The sequence below is a fragment of the Primulina huaijiensis genome, chromosome 3, assembly GCF_012295235.1.
Source record: "Primulina huaijiensis isolate GDHJ02 chromosome 3, ASM1229523v2, whole genome shotgun sequence".
In the NCBI taxonomy this organism is placed as follows: Eukaryota; Viridiplantae; Streptophyta; class Magnoliopsida; order Lamiales; family Gesneriaceae; genus Primulina; species Primulina huaijiensis.
Genome location: NC_133308.1, coordinates 24,318,282 through 24,340,938, shown reverse-complemented (window position 1 = coordinate 24,340,938; position 22,657 = coordinate 24,318,282). Strand labels below are relative to the sequence as shown.

The 22,657-nt window shown below is 34.7% G+C and overlaps 2 protein-coding genes across 6 annotated transcripts; one reads left to right on the top strand and one right to left on the bottom strand.

The window, feature by feature from the left end:
* Positions 1 to 1,638: 1,638 nt before the first annotated feature.
* Positions 1,639 to 4,644, top strand: LOC140973951 (uncharacterized). 2 transcript variants are annotated; one of them, XM_073437116.1, is made up of 3 exons: positions 1,639 to 1,907; positions 2,438 to 2,775; positions 4,133 to 4,272. In XM_073437116.1, exons 1-3 carry the CDS (start codon positions 1,710 to 1,712, stop codon positions 4,263 to 4,265), a joined length of 669 nt encoding a protein of 222 aa, XP_073293217.1. In that variant the 5' UTR covers positions 1,639 to 1,709; the 3' UTR covers positions 4,266 to 4,272. The 2 variants fall into 2 exon arrangements, with proteins under 2 accessions (XP_073293217.1, XP_073293216.1); XM_073437115.1 differs by having other exon boundaries at positions 1,669 to 1,907; positions 4,207 to 4,644.
* A 750-nt stretch (positions 4,645 to 5,394) lies between these two features.
* LOC140973950 (phosphatidylinositol-3-phosphatase myotubularin-1-like) lies at positions 5,395 to 22,534 on the bottom strand. 4 transcript variants are annotated; one of them, XM_073437110.1, is made up of 19 exons: positions 22,324 to 22,534; positions 22,119 to 22,187; positions 20,208 to 20,282; positions 17,928 to 17,999; positions 17,361 to 17,430; positions 17,059 to 17,108; positions 14,418 to 14,707; positions 14,237 to 14,310; positions 14,093 to 14,156; positions 13,857 to 13,919; positions 13,510 to 13,609; positions 13,271 to 13,384; positions 12,521 to 12,690; positions 11,061 to 11,145; positions 10,254 to 10,475; positions 7,846 to 7,905; positions 7,690 to 7,754; positions 6,665 to 6,944; positions 5,395 to 6,165 (listed from the first exon to the last, which is right to left on the bottom strand). In XM_073437110.1, the coding sequence occupies exons 1-19, from the start codon at positions 22,450 to 22,452 to the stop codon at positions 5,647 to 5,649; spliced, it is 2,571 nt and encodes an 856-aa protein (XP_073293211.1). In that variant the 5' UTR covers positions 22,453 to 22,534; the 3' UTR covers positions 5,395 to 5,646. The 4 variants fall into 4 exon arrangements, with proteins under 4 accessions (XP_073293211.1, XP_073293214.1, XP_073293213.1 ...); XM_073437114.1 differs by lacking the exon at positions 6,665 to 6,944 and having other exon boundaries at positions 5,828 to 6,165; XM_073437113.1 differs by lacking the exons at positions 20,208 to 20,282; positions 22,119 to 22,187; positions 22,324 to 22,534 and adding an exon at positions 16,800 to 16,863 and having other exon boundaries at positions 17,928 to 17,944.
* Positions 22,535 to 22,657: the final 123 nt, after the last annotated feature.

Sequence of the window (22,657 nt, the reverse complement as noted above, 5' to 3'; positions counted from 1 at the left end):
AGATATTCTATTTGGATCAGTTTACCACTTTGTGGTTGATGTGCTATATAAAATACCTTTATCTTTGAATTTATTTTCGTAATTACTTTGAATTTGAAACAACATTATATAAATAAAAGATAAAATTTACAAACAATATGGAAAAAAATTAATTTATATTATCAAATTTCAATAACATATTTGCATTTCATTCGAATCAACATATTCTTCTTCTTGATAGCTCTTTCCTTTCCTTTCTTTGTTTCGATATTAAACCAATCTTTTAGTATCGTAAGTAGAGAAAGAGATTGTGAAGACAAATTACTTCTTCGAAAATTTTGATTGAGAAAAAATGGTTGTTGACACCGCTTTTCTTTTGAACTAAACTTTGTAAAAAGTTGATTCCACACTTTTTCTCTGTTGATCTTTATTCCAACGCCCACTCATGCTGCTATGAACCTTGTGCATGTTCACTTGAGTACAATTGAAACATTATCTGATGAGAACGGATTACTGATTTTTTTCATCTTCAACATTCTTCTTCAAAAAATTGTCATAATAATAAAAAAAATAATTCTAACGAGTCCTCACTTTGAATTGTTCTAGCAAAATTGCTAGGTAGTGCATGCGTGGAATGGTTTCCCAATTGGCAAAAACTTGTGTGAGACGGTCTCACGGATCGTATTTTGTGAGACGGATCTCTTATTTGGGTCATCCATAAAAAAGTATTACTTTTTATTATGAATATCGGTGGGGTTGACCCGTCTCACAAATAAAGATTCGTGAAACCATCTCACAAGAGACCTACTCTTTCCAATTTTTTGCTTCCATATTTTTTACAAAATATTTTAAAGTATCATCATCTCTACATTCAATAAATACGTAAAATATATTAAAAATCAGAACCAAAAAAAAAAAAGAGTGATAGGGTATTGAATGTCAGAAAATTTATCAATATCCTTCTTAAATGTTTCTAATAAACCAACACATTTAGTTATAAAATCCCAATCGTTTTCATCTGATTGCCAAACCGATGAAACAAGTGAATTATAATATGGAGTAAGCACCTGTTTATATGGTAACATAGTATTAAACATATTGTAAAGAGAATTCCAATGAGTATCAATAGGACTATGAAATAAATTTTTGTCTATGTCTGCTACTAATGCATAGAAGTTTCCAATCAAGCCTTATATTTCTTGACGTAATAATTTGACACGATATTTAAACTTTTTTAACGATTCAGAAAGAGAATCATGGAAGTCTTTGTTTACATGCAAAATCAATGACATGACATGCACATCTAATATGAAATAATGCATCATCTAAAATAGGTTTAAGAAATATTTTAATTGTCTCATTGTCGCTTATTATTTGATGTATTATCCAATGTGGTCGACATAATTTTATCTTATATATCATATAATTTACCATTTCAGACTAATAATGTCGTGTTACTGAACAAAAACAACCCTAAAACTTATGCTGACTTGAGTGATTTAATTATTAAAATAAAAAACCATGTTGAGATTTCAGAAATTCACAATTAATTATTTTAAAAAATCTTACATAAAACATTGTGTAAGGTAAACCAAACCCACCCATAGTCCTATGGGTTTGCGTTCGATCCCGAACCGGCTCGGCGAGACGGTTTCCGGTCCGAATTTAACGCTCCGTTATGCGTCGAGTTTTTGGCTAAAAAGTTGAAACTCAGTTTTACCACTTGGAAAATGTGGAGAAAGGCTGTGGTTTGCGGCGGCGGAGGAGGCGGAGTAATCCGCCACCGATTCTCACACCCTTTGGCACACCGTCACTGGCGCGCAATAGCATCGCGGCCATCCTCCACCGGCACGGAGGCCGTTAACTCCATGATCCTACGCTCACTTAAAGATCACTACGTTGAAGTCTCCAAAATGACTCCTCCACCCGTAATTATCTCAATCTACAGCTCATGTTTTTGTTTGTTTGTAATATTACAAAATGCTCAGAGCCACTCAAGCTGTTTGATTAAATGATTATATGAGAAGAACTAAATGGTTTTAGAAGATGGTAATTTTATAAGTTTTTTTTTTTGCAAGCGAAATTCTAAAAATCTGTGAAGGAGATTTTGTTTGCGTTAATGTATGTAGCGGAAAAATTGGATTATCTGGGCATTGAAACATCTATTACTTGGTTTTCTTTTTCTTTTTTGTGTCTAGGGGCTTTTTGAGATGTTGGATAAATTCTTGCTTTTCTTCTATGTTGTCTTGCTTGCAGCTTGCGTTTTGGTGGGTATACCCGCGAACCTGCAAATGTTTACCTATTGCTCATTTAAACTAAAGCCTGACTTGGTGCAGTTCCTGAGTTTGCTTATCAAATATTAGTAATTTTACCAATGATTTTGAGATTCTTATTGTACGAAGTACCTGAGTTTGTGCGTCTGACCCACTAATCTTGTGCGCTCCTTCATATTCTACAGAAAATTAGCCCCCCTTCTCCATATACTGTTGTAAAGGGGGCACTTAATAGTGGAGGTCCTGTTCTGAAACGTATGTTCCAAGATGAGGAGATCAGTTTATCAGTAATGCGACTAATAGACATTGTTCCCGGGGAATCTAGAGATGACAACGGTGATGGGGACGTCAATCAGTTATTTCTTCATGTTGATATTTCTAAACAAGGGCTAGAGGAGTCTTTGCATTTTCTCTGCGGGCTGTATCCAGATGCTTTAGGTATTCACTCAGTTTCGATGAGACCAAAAGCAGACACTTCAGGATTTCTTGTGGTACCAACTAAATACAATGGCCCTGTTTTTGAGTAAGTTGAGATCCTTATTAAAATGTTACTTCTTCGGGCTTTTGTTTTAAATCAGTTATGCTGCAGGGCAAGGTGATTGAGTTTGTTTATTTCAACTCCTGATGGTCTTGCTTCATCATACAGAATAACTTTGTTAAAATCTTTGCTATTGGTTGGAGGCTCCACCGTATTTTATTGTCACTTGAATGTTGTGATTAAGTCTGTATTTGTCAGATGTAACTAGAAATAAATTCTTTAGTTTTAAGAATTCAATGCTGTAACGTCTCATGGTTTGTCTCACATCGCTCGTGAAAGGCCTGACTTGTGGGTTTATAACCTCTTGAGCACCCTCCTGCCAAATGGCTAGCATTTTGGGGGTTTGTACTACACTTCTGCCCAAGGGCTGTAACAAATAGACTAGCAAAAGATTTTGGTATAATTTTTTGGGACTAGTGCATGAAGCAATGATAAAGGAAAGGCAAAAGAAAATAATAAAAAAAGTCTTTATATTGTACTTTATTGGAGCTACTGCTTCATTCCCAAGGGCTAAAGTTCATGCACATTTGAAAAGAAATATAAATAAAAACTCAGGTAACTACTACCTTGCTGTCTTGCTCAATGGTTTTCAGCTTTCAAACATCTCTTATGAGATGTTGATACCACAGCTGGTCCATTACTTAAAAACAGTCTGAAGTTGAAAAAAAATCCTTGGATAAAAACTTTTGAAAAATTTTCTTGTGTTGTATTTTGCTTGTCTTCCCCTCTCCGTTACGCAAGCTGCATCACAACTGTCCTGTATCTTTGCCACCAGTATAATTGATTTTGAAGGCCCAGTAGCATGCGAAATCATTGATATAGGCAACTTGACATTTACAGGCAATACATAAACTCTCTCCAAACCACTGCATTCAATTGTATTAGCCTTTTGCTTAAGTGCTAAGAAGGGAACCGTGACGAACCAGCTGTAGGAGTTATTGGACACATTTCTGTTGAAATTTCTTTTTTTAGTTAGAATCGTGAGTCGCAGATAGGCACCTTAAAGGTTATAAAGTCCGTCTCTCACAAGTTGTAGCCTAATTATGAAAGAATTTTTTCATGTCTATGTTGTAGAATATTATCCCTTAATGGATCTCAATTCAATAGGCTCGGGGTCATCTTTTACGTTGCTCTTAGGCTCTAGGGATGTGTGCCTGATTGTGTCTTTTGGCTGCGGAGTTGTTTTGCCATCTTAGTTTCCGTTTTGTACCATTACATGCAGTAACCTTTTATGTTATTTTTTGAGTTGTGAAGGCCTATTCTGTTGGTGCAGTGGCGATTTCACCATTAATGCTTTGAATTTGACATGTTTTTCTAAATCTTCATTCTATTCTATCAATAGAATCTTGAAACTTATGGTAGAACTTCAGGGCATTGCCTTAAATGACGTATCGTACATGTATAAACAATTGGCAGAGAAGTCGATGAGAAGCTTCGAGATGCTCTTCATGGTTACATTGAAGAACGAGGGATAAATGAGAGCCTTTTTCCATTTCTACAAGCTTGGCTTTATGTGAAAGATCACAGGGATCTCATGCGCTGGTTCAAAACTGTTGGCCTATTTGTAAAAGAGAACCAAAGAACTTTACCAGCTTAATGGTGGATTTCAAAATGGTTTTATGATTGAGTAGGAGTTGAGACGGTTGGAAGATTCTGCTTCTTCAAACGACAGCAATTTTCAATATTGAATCAATGAATTAAACATCTTGTCTCTGTTTATTACAGTGTTTTGTTCCTGAAATAACACGCCGCGTGTTTTGACTTAATACAGAAATATTAGAATGTTTCACTTAATCTTGACAGGACTCAGAAGCCTGAGCAATTCCTCGTATGTGAAAACGCTTTTCCTTTTCATCGACATAGATTTTGCATTTTCTTTTTGGAGAGTTTAAAGTGCTAGGGGATGGGGGACATATCGAACCATTAACCTTCCCTATTTTTGGGAGTGGTATCGCTTTTATATATGTATATATATATATATCATTCATTTGTCTACACAATCTACATTAATATCATCACCATTATCTGCATTAAAATATAATAAACATAGGGGTATATATCACACGGTAAAAAAGTAAAAACCACTTGGTTGCTAGGAAACTAGTGGTCCATTTCAAAACTAGAACATATTTTCAACTATGATAAGAAATTAGTGTAGTCAACAAACCTCGCAGGTCACGATTATAGGACTAACAGAACACCCACCACGTTAAAAAGGAGTAAAGTTACAAGATAATTCTGGTATTTCTCTGAAGACGTATTTGTCTTAATTCCTTGCTAATTATCAAATTAATTTATTTTGTATGCTATCATACAACATATTTTTTTCCTCATCTACAATGGACAGTTTCTCAAAAACATAATTTGAAGTCTTTAGATATTAGTGCACAAATTTAAAAGTAGCAATGTAAGTCTGAGTGTTATTGATATGACCATATACAGCAGCAGTTAGAGCTGACAGTAACGAATCAAGAACTGTACAAATTATTTTGTTATCCGAGAATGAATGGTAGCACCATCAGCCGTTTGATGTGCAGAACTTATATATATATCTCAATGAATTTCCAAAATAGGTAACGTTCCAATGGTATTCACGAAGATCTCCAGAAATTGTGTCTGGTCGTCGAGACTAACTCTGTTGCTCTATGTATATACATACTAAAGATGCCAGAATCAAATACACACGTCCATCCACAGTTGCTCTGTCATATTCAAGTAATTTCGACTCATTGTAGAGATCTCTCATGGTAGCATCTTTTGCCTACAAAACTTTGTTCAAACTCAGTAAAAAATTTCAGCCCTATATCAGGGCCAAAGGGCATCCCACATCTGAGGCTTAGTCAAAAGCTTCAGCTTCTACTCTGACTGAAAATAGCTATCGTAAATAGAAAGCCGGTCGAAGGCATCAAAATTTGCCTTAAAACCAACAAATTGACTTCCAAATTGAGCACAAACAGCATCAGGCCACCTACATCCTCCATCTCCGGTGCGCAAGGGGCATAAAGACTCACATACACGAGTCACTGGATTCATGGGAGTGGTGTCCGACACGTGAGAAACAGAGGCAGAAAGATTTGGCTTCTTGTCATGCTGTAAAAAGTCACCAGTTTGCGTTTCTGATGGTGAGAATGCTGTCTGTTGAGGAGTATCCATGTGGCTGCTTTCGATTCCCACAATGCAATCACCATCTTCTGAGAAGTGGACCTTGCACCCAAGTGATTGTACTGCTCGTCTTATAGCTGTAGTTTCCTTCCTGGCTTTCCAAGCCCAATCCCTGCTTAAACTGCTGTTGAGCTTCTCGTTTCGTAGCTCGGCTGCCAAAGACTCCATTGCAGCTGTTGCCTGTTCCGCTTTTGCCTCTGCCAACTCTTTTGCCTAAGAACGTTTAAAATTATCCAACTATTCTTACCAAAGAATTTATTAGCTACTTAATTTTTGTGTCTGGCTAAGTCAAACCCTCGCTGAATATCGGGCTACAGAAACATACAATCATTGTGACATAACATTCAAAAATTCACCCTAAAATTAATCTTATATTTCGTTTTAATGTTCCATGACACACGACCTTCAATTTTATAATTAAAAAAAATCTATTAACATATAGAAATATATCTAGGGTTGGTGGTATTTGCTGATTATCCCCCAGCAAAAATCTGAGCATCAGTGTACTTGTAATATTGTCACAAAAAGAAAAAAGTCATGCATCCAAAAACCCACCACAACAGCCGGTGCTGGAGAGATGAATTGGGGGAAGAGGTGAGGAAGGATGGAGAGATAGAGAGAAACAGTATCTAGGACTCTCAGAGAATCTGTCATACGCTCGAACCTAAACAAACTGAAACTTATGGTTCAGGGGGAAAATCAATTTAATTACCTTCTGCAACTCGGAGATTTTCTTAGACATGTTTCGACAGTGCACTTCAAACTCCCCTGCTTGTGCTTCCGATGGGCAAGCCCATCGAAGGTGGAACTGAGGCCAGAGAGTTGGGGCTAAAGATGCAGCAGGGGGGAGTAATGGACCTTTAAGTTTTGATGGATCGAAAAAGTGGTTTAAATGCCCATGAGACATTTCCTCTGATGCCCGTAAATCAGCCAAATAAATCCACAAGCACGCACATGAATCATAAATACCAGCTTCCTGCCTTTCTTTATCACTAAAGGAACGTTAAAGAAAAACCATTTAGAGAGGTCATCCAAACTGATAAAATAAATTTTAACAATACTTATTCCCTTGTTATCCAACTACTGCACAAACAAAAAGATGGACACAGGGTTGTACATCTGAGGCAAGTGCAACCAACAATGGGCTCCAAAATCTGATAATGTGGAGCATTGTTATTGCTTCAAAAGGATCTATAAATTATACCGATCTCCACAGATATCATTAAGTGTTATGGTGCTACTAAAAATATGAGATTCACTGATAGTATAACAAAATTTGGGATTGTTTGACTGATTTGTCGAATCAGAAATTAATAAGCTTAAAATAATAATTGCCATTATCAATTCAATTGTTCTAAGTTAAACAGAGAAATTAACCTACAGATCAAAAGCCTGAGAAAAAGTTTCCCAAGATGAAAGTTGTTGTGGTTGAAATAACCAAAGTTTATCTGTGTCTACCAACTTCCATGACATGAAAATTAGCATGAGATAAGAATTTCAAACGGCACCTATGATGATTGGTAGTTAACTCCTATGTCGGTGTTTGACATGCTATCCACAACAACGATATTAATACAGCATTAAATATTCACATCCTTTACATTGTCTTGGGTTCAATTCACACAAAAGAAACTATTAGAGTGCGGTCTAATTTTTCATTAAAACAAGTATAAAAACATAGCAGGGAACAGAGTATTCATATTATATCAATTGTAAAACCAGGGTAGTGATCAATACCTGTTACAGAAGAAGTTCCCAAATCGGCCGGAGAGCATGCAATCCAGTAAATCAACAAGGAAAATCTGAAATAACAACAGCAAGAGTAATCAAGCATTATTAAGCTGACTGTTAAAGAAATAGGACTGTCACAATAAATCAAATAAAGATACATACCGAGGAAAACTCAAAAGCAAAAGGATAGATTCGCAACAATTGAGAAACACAATCAATCCACTGCAGGGAGAAAAATTGAATCAATAACCAAAGAGCAAAAAGCTTTAATATATTTCTTAGATGTTTGACAGCTGAACTCTATTTTTAACCAAGAAACTATATATTTCAAGATGCATGAGATAATAAACATGGATTCTAGGCGTAAAGAGAAAAGTTAGGGGCACTCATTAATGTTAAGGGCACTAACACTAAAATCTAGATGTATGAACAAAATTCCATCAAATATGTAATTTACAAACTATCGATCAATAATTAAAAAAATAATCATTAGTATACAAACAAATATGGAAGACTGATCTAGTTGCATTTAACACTATGATCAAAACTCCCACTTTTATGGTATGCACACGTGTCATGGACATAACCACCACTTCGTTAAATGGTGTGCCACAAGTGCTTTTATTAACTAAACAGGAAACCATAAAATAATATGAGTAGACCACTTCAAGACATAATGGAATGCTTTCAAATCTACGATCACACCATCTTTTCACACTCTTACTAAAGTCTACATGCTGGTAAATGACCTTTTCACCCGATTAGGTATTATATTCCAACCCAACAAGTATGTCATGGTCCACACTAAAGTAAATGTGGTCGATTCTAAAAAAATGAAGACAACATTGAGCCACGTGTATCAAAATCAGTACATAACAGAAAATTAAAACTTTCCAATTTGTCAACTAAGGGTAATCCCTTCTAAAATACAATCTAAAATACGATCATACAAATAAATATACCATGTAAAGGATTTTGAATTTATGTCACGACATCTATCGTGGGAAGAGCACAAACAATTTTCTAACTGATCGCAATCACAGCTTTTGAACGCTTTTCTGCCAGAATCTTCCTTTCAGATCCGTGCACAAGGAGAGATCACCAAGTTGGTATAAGCTATTTTTAACCGTCTCAAAAAACTGATCAAAACCATATATAAATTCAGTGTGGTACACACACCAAAAACTCGCTGGAGAATAACAGCAATGGCCGTGCGTGCAAATCAAGATAGTGGCAGCAGCGTGGGTGATGTATATTAGTCCTTAAGGTGCAAAAAATTACGTGTATTGATCTCAATAACAGAATCTTATTCATAGTGTGTAAGGTACAAGTTTAATTGAAACATTTCCAAATAAAATTTACCCTACACAAGGAAAATACAAGCAACGTGACTTATAATGGATTTAATACAAAAAAGATTTTAATTTTATTTTGTACATAAACTACATCTCCCGCACCATTGCCACTAGCTCACGTCCACAAGCACAGCCATCCATGATTTGATTTCTCAGTAAGTTCTTTATTTGCATGTAATGCTCAAATTATTTGTAGTTACAACCAGTTTTCCGATCTGATTAAAACTAGCCTATACGTAACAAAACAAATATTTGTGTAGTATCAAGTATGAAGTTGGTGATCTTTACTTGTGTGCGGATAAATTGGCAGATTCTTTAGAAAACTATTAGAAGTTCTACAGTTGCAATTACGCTATTTGAAAATTATCTGCAGGTTTTCTTCATAACAGATGTCGTGACATAAATTTGAATCCTTGTAAATGGTTTAATCATTTGTATGAATTGTGTTTTAAAAATAAATTGAATACCCACGGGTTGAAGAGTGAAGAAGTTCAACTTTTCGGTTCCTACCAGTTTAGATACATTTCGGTTCCTACCAGTTTAGATACATGGGGAATTCCAATAGGGTAAATGTCGCACAACCATAACTAAAAATTCTCTATTTGATTAGCAAGAACCACTAAGAGAATTTTCCGGTAAGGGTGATCTCATACCATATGTGCACCCATTACTGAATGCTAATGTCTCCATCGATGCTAATGAAATTCAGCGGCAACAAATCAAAGTAATAAGAATCAAAATTTAGAGATTACATTTATAAATAGAGTGTTTCATAATTATTACTAAGTACATTAGTAAATTCCAACTGATCATAGCAATCTCGGGATATTTTTATCTTTGCATATGCATTTTTGTCAGAATAAAGATTGCCACAAAATATAATATTATTGACTGAAAAATGATTGCTTTACAGAAATATGTCTCGCAGTTTACAGTTAGCTTGTTGCACATTTATTTCAACAATTAACGCATCCAAAGTGCCAACCAGCAGAACCTTTTATATCTTCTGCTTACTACATGGAAAAACAACGCTCCCTGCTGTGACTAGATTCAAAAGAAGATTCACTTGGTAATAGATGTTTTAAAGTATTTAAGTGGGGCTAACATATTCTAGAAGTTCACAAAAAAGTAATATGGCAGATAAGTATTTCCTTGAAAGCCTATAAATAAGTCAGTAGGATAATTAGCAGCCCTAAATTTTTCCAGAAAATGTACCTGCAGAAAGATTGGTGAGTAACTATTTTGACCATGCGAAGAAGACTGCGACTGAGATGCAAAAGATCCAGATGATTGGCGCATTGGGGAAGATGGGATACTCCCTGTAGAAGCCTGCCGTGATAATTCAAGAGGAACACTTCCAGTCCCAGATACAGATGGAATTCCCAGACGATCTGAAAATGGATGACCAAAAGCAAGCCAATCTTTTTCTACAAGTGCCTGAATTAAAGGAAAAGATTGAGCCACAGTTACTAAAGCTAGCGTCCAACAGTAATTATAGCAAATCTAAGCCTCTAAATATCACTATAATTGCTTGAAAAGTACAACTAAAGACCTCAACTTTTGGTCATACAATGTGGGCATGCTATTATTTTTATTGTCTTTCAGGGTTCTAAAATTTGTTAGCCGCGGGGGAGGTTTTCTCTCTTAACAGCACTGTTCTTGTGGAAATCTTTATATGTTTAAGGGTTGTCATACAAAATTTTCTTAGTTTATTGATCACTTGCAATTATATTTCTTAACCTAAATCTTGTTGGTTAGGTTCTTATTCCTCATACTGTTTTTTTCATCAACATATTGTTTTATTTCATCAATTCAGTATTAAAATATATGTAGTTGCACAAAATGTCTCACAAAATTTTGAGAAAGAGGCGAAGAACAGATCAAATAGCATGTTTAATTATAGTCCAAACTCCAAAAGCTACAGCATATAAAATAATGTTTAAGCCACTTGAAAGGACAAAAATTTTAGATAAGAAAAAATAACACAAAAATGAAGAAGATCCAGGGGCACAAAGCTCATACCTGGAAACCTTTAATTGTCCTATAATATGGATCAAGAAGCAAGCTTGCAAGGGAGACCAATTGAGTTGTTCTATCCCATCCATCACTGAATATTTTTGTAACATTTAGTAAAAATGAATACACTACATGTAGGATTTACTATCTATAAATAATAACTATCATGGTCACAAGCACCAAAGGAACACAAGCTCCATCCGAAGAAGCAGATTAATGTCATTTGTCATAATACAGCAAGGAATAAATGATTTAGATTAGAGGCGAGAGCTAAAATTTCAGTCTGATCCCAGAATATAAATTACACTGCTGCTCTTGCACCAGTTACACAAATTAATATGCACCACATTCAGATCCGATATAAACAGATTGAAATGCACATAGAGAGAAATACTTCCCATACTGGTGGTATATCAACAAATAAGATAGTATCCGTTACACAATGTTTTTGTAATAGTTGAGAGCAAGACAAGGTGATTAAGTTTTATTAGAGGTTCATGGATAAAAAAACATTAATTCTATATCAATATCTTACACTCCATGAATTAACCGGCCTCGTTAATCCAATGTCTGATTCATGAAAATGATAAGTCATTTTCTCAAAATAACCATCCATTTTTCAACACAATCCTCAATGGAATAATCCAGCAGTTCACTCCAGTACGTTAAGAGTGCTCCATTACCCACTATATGAATCATTGTAAGTCCCGTCTCAACAGTATAAAGTTGTGCCAAATAGTCAATGCAACTTGCAAGTTACAAAACAGGTTATTTAAAAAGTCAATGGATGTTTATAACCGAGTCAGAGAAGGTAAGCAAGCATAAAGTGAAGTAATGCAAAAATAGACACAGCCAGTCCAGGGTTGGGCTTTCACCATCGAACATGTCTATACATCATCACGATCTACGAAAAGTTTTGTATCCATAAATAAGGTACAAAAAGCCATGAAGAATCTGTACGCATAAATATATGAAGAATATGGATTAGTTGAGCAAGTAATTCATCATTTTACATTTACAATTGCGTTTGGATTGATAGATTTGATTTGGAGGAAATGATTTGATTTCGGGAAGGATTTAAGGAATGAATTTCAAACGACATCCACCTGGGATGTTTTTGAAATCCACTACAATTACAATGGAAATCGTTTAACTTAACATATAGTGAATTTGAAATTCAATTGAATTTTGTCAATTCAAACAACTCAAGTAATTTAAAATAATGGATTTTTTTAAATCTATCAATCCAAACACAACATGAGGGTACTAAATCCAAAAAAAGAATCGCCACACAAGTGGAAAAATAAGCATAAATTTAAAAGGCAATGAAGGACAGGTCCAATTCACAAGTCTTTGTCATATATGTAGCATAACGTTTTTACAAGAGAGTTCTGCCTTGGTTAACATTATAGAATATAATCCTGCTTATGACTATAACTATGAAATAATGGTCAAGATATCCTCACCTACAATGAACGAGCACTGATGCTGATTCTAGAGCAACCCGTGCAGCAATCCAAGCAGAACCAGCCAAAACACTTTGAACATGAATCAACCAACCACTATCCCCAAGAGTTGAGACAGAAGCGGACATACTGCTGAGATTACCCCCTCCCCAAGTCCATCCACCATGCCTCTATCAATCAAAAAACAAAGGAATGAATCAAAACTATATTAATTATCAGCATACAGAAATTCCAGCTTAGGCATCACTTTTACAATAGCCCGATGAGTGGTTGATTTATCATAACGTCTAAATGTGAAGTAAGATAACTAAGAAAGGTTAAAAAAAATTGTCATTTCTTATGCAGTCGCAAAACTTATTAAGCAGCAAGAATTGCTTCTTTCTTGTAGTCCAACAACCCAGAAAAATATTTTCCAGAAGCACCAGTTAAATGGGTGGGGAGGATCATCCATTAGCACCAGAATCTATTTTTATGTTGTGCTTCTGTAATTATATGGAGTCAGGAGTGATGAGGTCCAAGGTTTAGTTGCATAAATTTGGGGAAACATTTGGTGGTTAAGTTTAGAGGCAGAAATTGATACTATTAGTGGATAATGTGGATGTCTGAGAGGTGTACAAGTGAAACTGGATATTCCTAGTCTGACGGCTAAAAAACAGATATTTGACTACACATAAATGCCCCACTTTGACTCGGAAAGAAATTAAGTGGTAAAGGTAGGATCAAGAATGCATGCAGGAAGCAGAAACATACCAAAAATGAAGACATTCCATCAGATGAATTGGAGCCATGAGTATCTACATAGTCCCTGAGCCGAGCAAGGCTTTCTCTCATAGCATGTATATTATCTATCCCAAAGAAAACGATCTGAAAGCACTCAACGGGAAATAATGTGATATATCAACAAAATTGGAAGAGAGAATTACCAGCCAAAACCAAAAATTCTTATGATATTGAGATGCATAATTTAAAATCTCGAACCAAATACGGACCTCAGATTGGAAATAATTAGAAGATGACTCGGATCCACCTCCCATTGCTCCATTTGCTAAAGCATTTTTCCTAGGTCTTGCATCAGCAATATATAATTTCCTAAATGAAAATTACAACTTCATCAGTATAATCTTCAAAAAGCAGATATTTGATCTGCGACCTGCATCATGATAATATATCAGTGAAATTTGATTTGTTGGGACGTTCAGTTGCTTGTGTATCAAGATGTATTATGGTAGAAGGCAATCAAGACATTAGCAATAAAGGAAGCCAAAAGGGAATTTTAATAATAAAAATTACTGCAAGAATTAGCATTAAAATAAAAACAAAATGAAAATAGGACTACCTGCGGTCCTTCGTTCCTGCAAGTTGAGTACAGAGTGCAGCGACTAGCTTCTCATCAGCATTGCTGCATATAAGTTCATAGGGACATGGACTCAGGAAACATTATCAAGGGAAATAAAACCATGAGTTACATTCCATACGCTTATTAATCCAACATTGTTTACAGTCACATCTCCTCGAAGATTCTAAAATAACAAAAACCGGAGAAGCTACATTACTTCACTTATCTTAATTCACCTTCTCATATTCATCATGAGTCCAACCAGCGGTTGGGAAGAACGTGCAAGGACAGCTCCAGTTCCTACAGCTCATCATCCAATAAAATTAAACAAGACATTAAGAATTAAAAAAAATTAATTTTGAAACGGAAATAGCACATACCGGGATCACACCAAGAAATTACTGGCAATCTACATCGTGCACGAAAGGAACAAGCCTGCTGTATTTCTTCATCGCTAATGATAGCAACCAAGCAAGTACAAGTACAACAGCATGCAGCATTATGTGTTACTCCTGAATTGACTTCATAGGACAAACAAAAGCAGCAGTCAGAGTACCTTACCTAATAGAGTTTGGAAAAAGCAGCGCAAATGGATAGGTTGAGCACATTGTATAGCTTGAATTCACTTTGCTTATCCTCCACCATTCATTAGAAAAAGTGAACGAACCATCTTCAATTGTTCCGAGTGTAGCATGATGTGACCTTAATCTGAGAAGCCGGAGATACTCATCCACTAGCCGCAGCTTAGGGTTTGTGTTGCTGAATCTTGATGGTCCAGAGGAAAAAGCATAAAGATCCCAGAATCTGGCCAGCCTAGTGCATCTTATTAATGCATCAAACACTGCACGCCTCTGCAAAGACGACGTATTTCACAACAGGATTACATTTAAAACATATAATTTGGAGTGGTATTTAAGACTACTGGAGAAATTTAACATGGAAAAGACTGAAAAAATGAATGCAAATTCTAACAAGGAAAAATGATGACATATTGAAGTCCAACACCAACAGTTAAACTGCCCAATAGAATTCAACTAAACGACCAACTAAATGAAGTAAATGAGTAAGGTAGTGTGATAAATATACATGGTTAACCACATCTTCAACAAATTTTCTCAAATTTAATTTGCCCACCGAGTTCATATCGCACAGGTTCATGCTGAACAAAAGAGTCAGAAACAAGATACTGCATTGAGAAGTGTCAACTTTGCACCAAAACAATTGAGAATTTTCTCGCTAAATGTCAGATACAGTTTCATGATACAAAGCCCTAGGACTCTGAAGGATGAAATGAAAGGCTGCATTTTAAGCACATTTTCCGGTGAAGTTTAATGAGAGTTTAAATCAAAATTATTGCAATTCAGAGCATTAATAGATTGTTTTAAAACAAGTTATATTTGAATTGATAAATTACATATAATTTCTTTTACCTCATAACATTGCTACACCAATATAAAATTATAAATATAGCTTTCCTCTCAGGCTGATGCCTGACTTGATGAATGTGTTTTCTTAATGTTTTTAAATATATACTGCAGCTGGAAATTCACATACAACTCATATATTGAATATATTGTCAAAATACTTCAAAGCAACGACAACTGACAACCAAAGAATTTCATTTACCCATAATTGGGGGGAAGATATGAAAAGTGAGAGAACAGACCTAGCTAAGAATGCAAAAAAAGTCAGAAAAATAATAGTTTAAGCACTGTGCCCTTTTTTTATATCTTAAAATGGTATTAGTAGGGCTACTTTTGTGTTTGTTTTTCAACCCCGTTTTCTTTCCTTAAAAAATCAAAAACTTGTTTCATTTATATTTCTTTTTCTTGAAAATGTGTTTTCCTCAGCAGACCGTTTTTTTAATGCAGCCCCCATCCATTTAAATGTATTTATACTTGTTCAATTTGACACCACTGAAATATAAATAACAATTATTCATTCATCCAAAAATTACAGGTTCATAAAATCAGTAAAAAGTTATTTAACTTGACACCGGCAAACCTAGAAATTTTATTGCAAAGGTACAACTACAGTAGAGAATCATTCCATCAAAGGAAGATCAAATATAGATTGCTTTATCCAATAAACTTCTTCAAGCATATACCTAGAAAATACTTTCAGGAACGGGAGAAACTAAGTCAGGCATAGCATCATGTTTTCTGTTAAAACTATTGCCCACTAAAGTTTGAATTATATAGTTGATTACATGTTTAATACACATCATTTCATTTATAAGAATTCTGACTATTTAAATAAGAAGTGGCTAAGTGCAAACAAACAATTGGGTTCGAATGCAATTAACAAGTTTGAATATATTTTGAGATAATTTTCAGTCAAAAAATTTTGTTCAATGATTCGAGAGTCGTTTGTTAGCTTCAAAATTTTATAAAAATATTTAAAATCAACAATTCACTAGCTTGAACCATAGAGCAACTTCTTGACAGAGCTCAAAAATTATGTTAGAACCAAAAAAAATGGAGCCTGATTGCCTGAAATCAAACTCTAGTTTGATGAATGAATGTGTTTGATGAATGAATGTGAAACTATGATTAGTATGCCGATTAATTAGATTCGTCAAAATCCCCAACTTGGATAGTTAGTTAACTCCCCAAATTATGAACCATCAAAGTTATACATCAATCTATATTGTGCTCAAGAACATGTTTTGCTAGGTGTTTAAAAAACCCTAATTTGAACGCTGTATCAAACACTTCAACTACAATATTCTAGAAATAAATTTCTAAGGCATGTCTGAAATAATCAGTAGTACATAATTAAGATCTACAGTGAATACAGCTTTTGTTCATTTGATTTCTCTGGGTAAAGGTCCGTGATAACCTTTAGAAGAAATCAGATATCAAGACAAGGGCACAGTAGCACACAAACAGTATTTTGTTTGACCTGTATGGCAATGAATAATCTTTGAATGCCAAAACATACTTGAACATGCCCCATGAAGGGATTGTTTTCTTTCTCCTTTTTTTGTTCACATGTTATGAGTTCTCTGCAAACCATATCAGATTTGAAATGAAAAGTAAATGAACCTCGTGCATAAATATATAATGCTTTTGAGAATATTATTCATCAATATATTACATTTCAAACAAGTCTGTACATCAAGTATAGAACTGCATAGCTACAAGGAGCAAGATTCGGAAATAAAAAAGAATATGAACTTTCCATCATCAGAACGACTTACCTGTTTTGTTCGAGGCCGAAATCCAAATACAATGATTCTCATGTCTTTGCCTGCAATCATAGTAAAAACAGTAAATTTGTCACAACAATCAGCAGCACCATAACCTACAAATCAACTGGTAGACAAATAATATATGGACGAGTAATTTGGGTAATTTGAATCATCCTAATACATAAACAAATTGCCACAAAACATTCAGTTACTTTTCTCATCAATGAGTGCTTTCACTGACTCAAAATAAATATAGACAGCCATTAACAACTGGCTTATCATTTTTATAATGAGAAAAGGATGAAGCATACCAATGACCTGAAGCAACCGTTGCGATGGAGTTTTTTCAGGCTGCTTGGGACCTGATGGAACCTTCATAATCTTCAGCAAGAAAAAAGTGCTTGTAATCATAAACATTATAATCTTGGGAAGTAAGGTAATCTTAAAGCCGTGATTAACCAAAAGTAATCAAACAAACAACATGGACAGAGGGGTTAACAATCTAAAGCCAAAACATAAGTCTCATTGCATCCGAGACAATACGTAAACATTTTTTACAAAGAATACATATGGGTATGTATGCCGTGAAATCTAAATAAAATTCCCTGAAGTTAGAATAGAAACTTATCCACCCAAAAATAGTGTCACTGTTTCTTTAAAGCCAAATTCCAATCCAGCACCCCTCCTTTCCCAAATGAATAAATATCAACTTAACAAATAACAATTAATTTAACCAACGAGAAACAGAGGAGAAAGAACTAAAAAAAATTCAGAAGCTTCTGCAACAAGAAAGAGTGCTAAGCAATAGATAGAACATTAAGCAAAGCATATGCAAATTATGGTCTACAGCTAAAGTAAGAGAAAAATAAACAACTAACCATTTTTCCGAACTTCTCTATCGTCGCCAACGGTATGGTGCCGAGTCCTATTATGTTTCTAGATTGATCACTCTAGAAAAGGAGAAGTCAAATCAAGGAAAAAAATATGGGCAAAAATAAAACTAAAAATTTCCCAAAAATTGCTTGTCAAAAAAGTTCAGATTCTCAAAGCACATAACATTTCCAGTCCTAATGGAAATGAGAAAAGCTAGTGTGTTTCTTTACTTGTAGCTATTTTATATTAAAATCCAACCAAGTCCTAACCACGAATAAACAACTGTAAGCATAAATTTCCTTTCAAACAGTGATGGCATGATACAAAAAATAATGGATTATATGAATGAGCATACGTTAACTTGCTCAGATGTAATTAATGGAAGGCTGCCCATCAGCATACAAAGAAATTAACACATCTTAAAATTATTGAAAATGGGACTAGGAAATGAACATGATTCTTTTAGCTGGACACCAATCACCATCAAAGCAAGCTACTCAAATAGAACACGGCACACAAGCCGAGCATAACTTCCTCAATGGAAAACCGTGTGCATTTACCCCAAGAAGAAACATCAAGCCCTTGAGATTGGATACCAAGAACAGCACAGGCAAGCTAAAATGACCCAATGAATGTGGTTGATATTATTATTAAGTAATTGCAAGCAGCAACCAAACAGGAAAAAAACAATGAGTAGGATGATAGTTTTCGAAAAAATTGTCACACAGTTTAAATGTTATCGTATGAAAAATCTTGGCCAACTCTAGCCATCAAAATATACACTTCAATTGTATTTGCAGTTGACTGTGCACCATCTATAAGAGCCAACATCTGAAGGGGCATTTACATAGAAGATAATACATCTCTCTGTGAAAATGGATTTTATCTATTTTTGTGATGCTCAACACCCAGGATTTCAGAAATTTCAGTTAGAAAGGTATTAACAAGCTTTTATGATAAGTTCATAACATATGCACATTTTTAACTATAATTATGCTTTAAATAAACATTGTCTTCTACTTTCATTTAACTAGTTTATGCTCTGCGCAATGTAGGAACAAGGAGGGAAAAAAATTCGATCATGAGCAAGAAAGAATGAGAAGAAAGAAAACTATGAAAGTGCCTTAAAGATAGGATTCTGCATTTGATGATTGGCCATCAATCCGATATCAGTCATACCTCTCGGCGTGATGATCCAAATGATATGATTTTTGACAATAAAAGCTATAATTTTGAGTTCTCTTAGATATTAGTAGTGATTCAGCCAAACATTAAACAAACTTATCGTGTTTAAGGAAGAATAAACCTTATACATAAATTAGTATTTCTTCATATTTTTGTAATTCATTCAACTTATTCAATCTTCTCTTCAATGGTTTAGGTCCTTTAATTTCTATGATAACAATCATTCTGGTTAATTTCATAATAATAAATTTAAAGAAAAAATTTACTAATCCATGTACTGTCTTCCCTTACACTTACTTTCACCCATACCACCAGTAGATTGAGCACTTACAAGGCTCATATTCTCCATAAATAGCCTTTGTAAAAAAAAGATGCCCGAGTCCTGACTAATATCATGACCACACCATGAAATGATATCAAACATCCAATCTGACCAGTGTTCTAAAAAGCAGTATGTGTTACGCGGGCGGCCACCCACCGCCTATTTTTTTACTTAAATATCTAATTTTTCTTATTTATCTCCGTAGTTCTCCAATAATTCCTCTATATAGGATTCAAATTTAAAATCAATGACACATTTTTCCTCTATATGCGATATAAATTGATTGAAAAATACGTCAAAGAATCTTTTTTAAAAAAATTTAAAAAATAAAATAAAATTTTTTTATATATTACATTAGACGGCCGCCTACACGGCTTCTAAAAATTGAGGCGGTGAGCAACCACCTCGGTCCTAGGCGGCATCTTTTAAAATACTGTATCTAACCAAAAAAATGCCAAAATTTTCTTGTAAAGGAAAAATGGAATGCACTAGCCAAAAATAATAATAATAATAAAGACTCTAAAGTTGTGAAAATGAATAGGAAAAAAATCAGCTACAATTTTTCATAGGTTTTAATTTATTTTTATGAAGTTCAATTTAATAAAGCATTCCTTTAAGCATGGCAACATGGCCGTCATTACCTTTTTCAAACAAAGCATAACATTAATGCATTGGTTCACAACCTTGTAAGATTTTTCAAACCCAAAAAAATTACCCCATACTTACTATACAAGAGTTAAAAAAATGAACACAGGGACATATTTAATGCCTTACTCACAAGGAAAAGAAGACGGAAGTTCGTAACGAATAATGTTCCAGCTTCATCAATATTCACAAGAACAACGCCATAACCCTGGAGGAAAATTTCAATTCTCAGTCATCCTCTAAATATTCATATTTAAATGCTAACAAAATATTAAATCTACAACCATGTGTTCTATTTATTGATGTCATCAAACATAAGCCAGAATACATTAGCGCTGACAATTTCGTATGCCGTTAAACTCAAGCAAACATAGTATCTATAAGTTTCTACTTAGACTCTTAATCCAAAATCACCGATCAATTTAAACACGCAGCTACAGGATACCAGATCTTCGATAACATGTCAGCGCTAACGCAGATCGACATCAGTTAAATAAACTTTCTGCGATGAGGGGCTCACGGCGCTGTGGAAGCGAATACTTCAAAAAAAAAATATTCCGTCTGTGATATAAGCTAATATAAAGGGGGTGGAAGAAATTGCAGATTGAATGGAAAATGGAATTTAGTCAAATATAGGAGAAGAATGAAATAAAAATTGAACTCGAAACGAAAAGTCGAGTAAGGTAAACATATGTAAATCGTGATTAAAAATTGGACTTCCAGTTATGAATTTTAAAATAAGGGCATTGTAGTCATTCTGAATGTTATCATAAATGTTACATATCATTACTTGTACACACTAAACATTTAGATAATACCATAGTTTAACGGTCATATCGAGTCTTCAATTACTCAAAATATCCATCACTTAATCATAAAATTGCATCATTCCAAGAAAAGATTATGTAAATAAGTGATAAGATAATCAATCCTCAATGAAACTAGTGAATTGCTGATATAATTACAAGATCATGCAAATGAATTAATTCCCTACAAAAATTCATGCAAATTCAACACAATTCATTCTACTTTCTAGACCCCAAAAGTAAAAGCTATTGAAAAGTTAATGAAAGGAAGTGAGGAATAGTCCATTAATAATAATGGACTATAAAAAGTGACAAATTTCAAAATACCATAGGCCTCATAAAGTACTTGATATCTAATATTCATGAAATTAATGGTAAACATGTAAAGGTCATTAACAACCTACAGCTTCTAGGCACCCTTATGTTAACATGCTTTCTCATTCTGAGCCAATTGTCCGCATATGTGTTGTGCATGAAAGATAGAATAAAAAAATCTCCACACGATCCAAGTATAAAAAATGAAACACCGCAAGTCACCCTTGAGTAACGATTGTTTTATCCATATTTAATCTCCACCATAACATCCTCTTATATTCTATATATCCAAAATTATAACATACATCCGATCAGTATAGCAATAGTCTCATCTACATACGCCATATAACCAAATCTATTGAAGGTGCAAGATGAAGCAGTGCCATGGAGCCTGGGCCCAGGATTCAAGCCCAAACACGTGCTTTATCCTAGCGAAATTCACTAGGTGCTATACTCGAACCACGACATTCATGAAGTATAAATAAATAGTCATGAGTAGAAAGCAATTATACAAACTCATCGTGCATTTGAAGCTCTCTTAAGTGGCAACTTTAGTAGAGCGCTTCACCCAGTGCCTAGGACTGTTCCTCTCGTGTTTTTCATACACTTGGTCAAATAACAAAATTTATGCATAATCTGTTTGCGGTTGATTTCTTTAATCTCAAATTTTGAAAATAGCCTTAATTTCAATCCCTTCCCGAAAATGTGCAAACATGGAATGGGATCATGAATCTCCCATAGACTATTGAATAAACAACATTTACAGGTTCCATTGACAATTATTTCAAGAATTATGTAAGGCAAATCTTCAAACCCGTTGCCTATTTCCTAACAGTTTAAAACCAGTAAACAAAGAAGGAATAACCAACAATCCCATAAAAGTTCACCCATGAAAACACCGATCAACATATATAATCATGTACCTCCACTATGACTTGCTCCGCTTCAAGCAAGAATGGTCGTAATCCTTGAGGAACAGACCTCGAAACAGGCTGTAGCATCACTCAAAACAAAAGAAAGAAAACAATCAATCCCGATTGAAGAGTTTTTCTCGGGCACGAAATGGCGACCCCATGGACTAATCAAACCCTAATGAGGGATTAGTGAAAAGAGTGAATCGTTACATACATCAACTTTGGTCCACTCAATGGCGTCCCAACTACCGGCGCCTTCGATCCTTTCCGACTCCGTGAGTCTAGCCTCGGGATCTCTCATGGGCGGCGTCCGCCGCGCCGAACGACTTCTGGGTACAGACATTTTTGTGGGGGTGATTTGAGAAAACCGATCTCTGTCAAACGCAGGTCACCGACCAACCGTTTCTCTTCGACGATGATTTTCTCGAAATTATATATTATATTAGAATTTTAATACATTTTAGGCAAAATATCAATTTAATAACCAATGTGATATTTTTAGTTATTAAAGTTTATTTCAATAAAAAAAAACCATGTAATATTATATA

Bases quoted from the DNA above. Each gene is read 5' to 3' on its own strand.
- LOC140973951 (XM_073437115.1), top strand. From the start codon at position 1,710: ATGTGGAGAAAGGCTGTGGTTTGCGGCGGCGGAGGAGGCGGAGTAATC. The intron at 1,908-2,437 runs GTAATTATCTCA...CATATTCTACAG, and splicing joins CCAAAATGACTCCTCCACCC to AAAATTAGCCCCCCTTCTCC. The intron at 2,776-4,206 runs GTAAGTTGAGAT...AACAATTGGCAG, and splicing joins TACAATGGCCCTGTTTTTGA to AGAAGTCGATGAGAAGCTTC.
- LOC140973950 (XM_073437110.1), bottom strand. From the start codon at position 22,452: ATGTCTGTACCCAGAAGTCGTTCGGCGCGGCGGACGCCGCCCATGAGA. The intron at 17,431-17,927 runs GTTAGTTGTTTA...TTCTTGCTGAAG, and splicing joins TAGAGAAGTTCGGAAAAATG to ATTATGAAGGTTCCATCAGG. The intron at 7,906-10,253 runs GTACATTTTCTG...TTCTCCCTGCAG, and splicing joins ACTCACCAATCTTTCTGCAG to TGGATTGATTGTGTTTCTCA.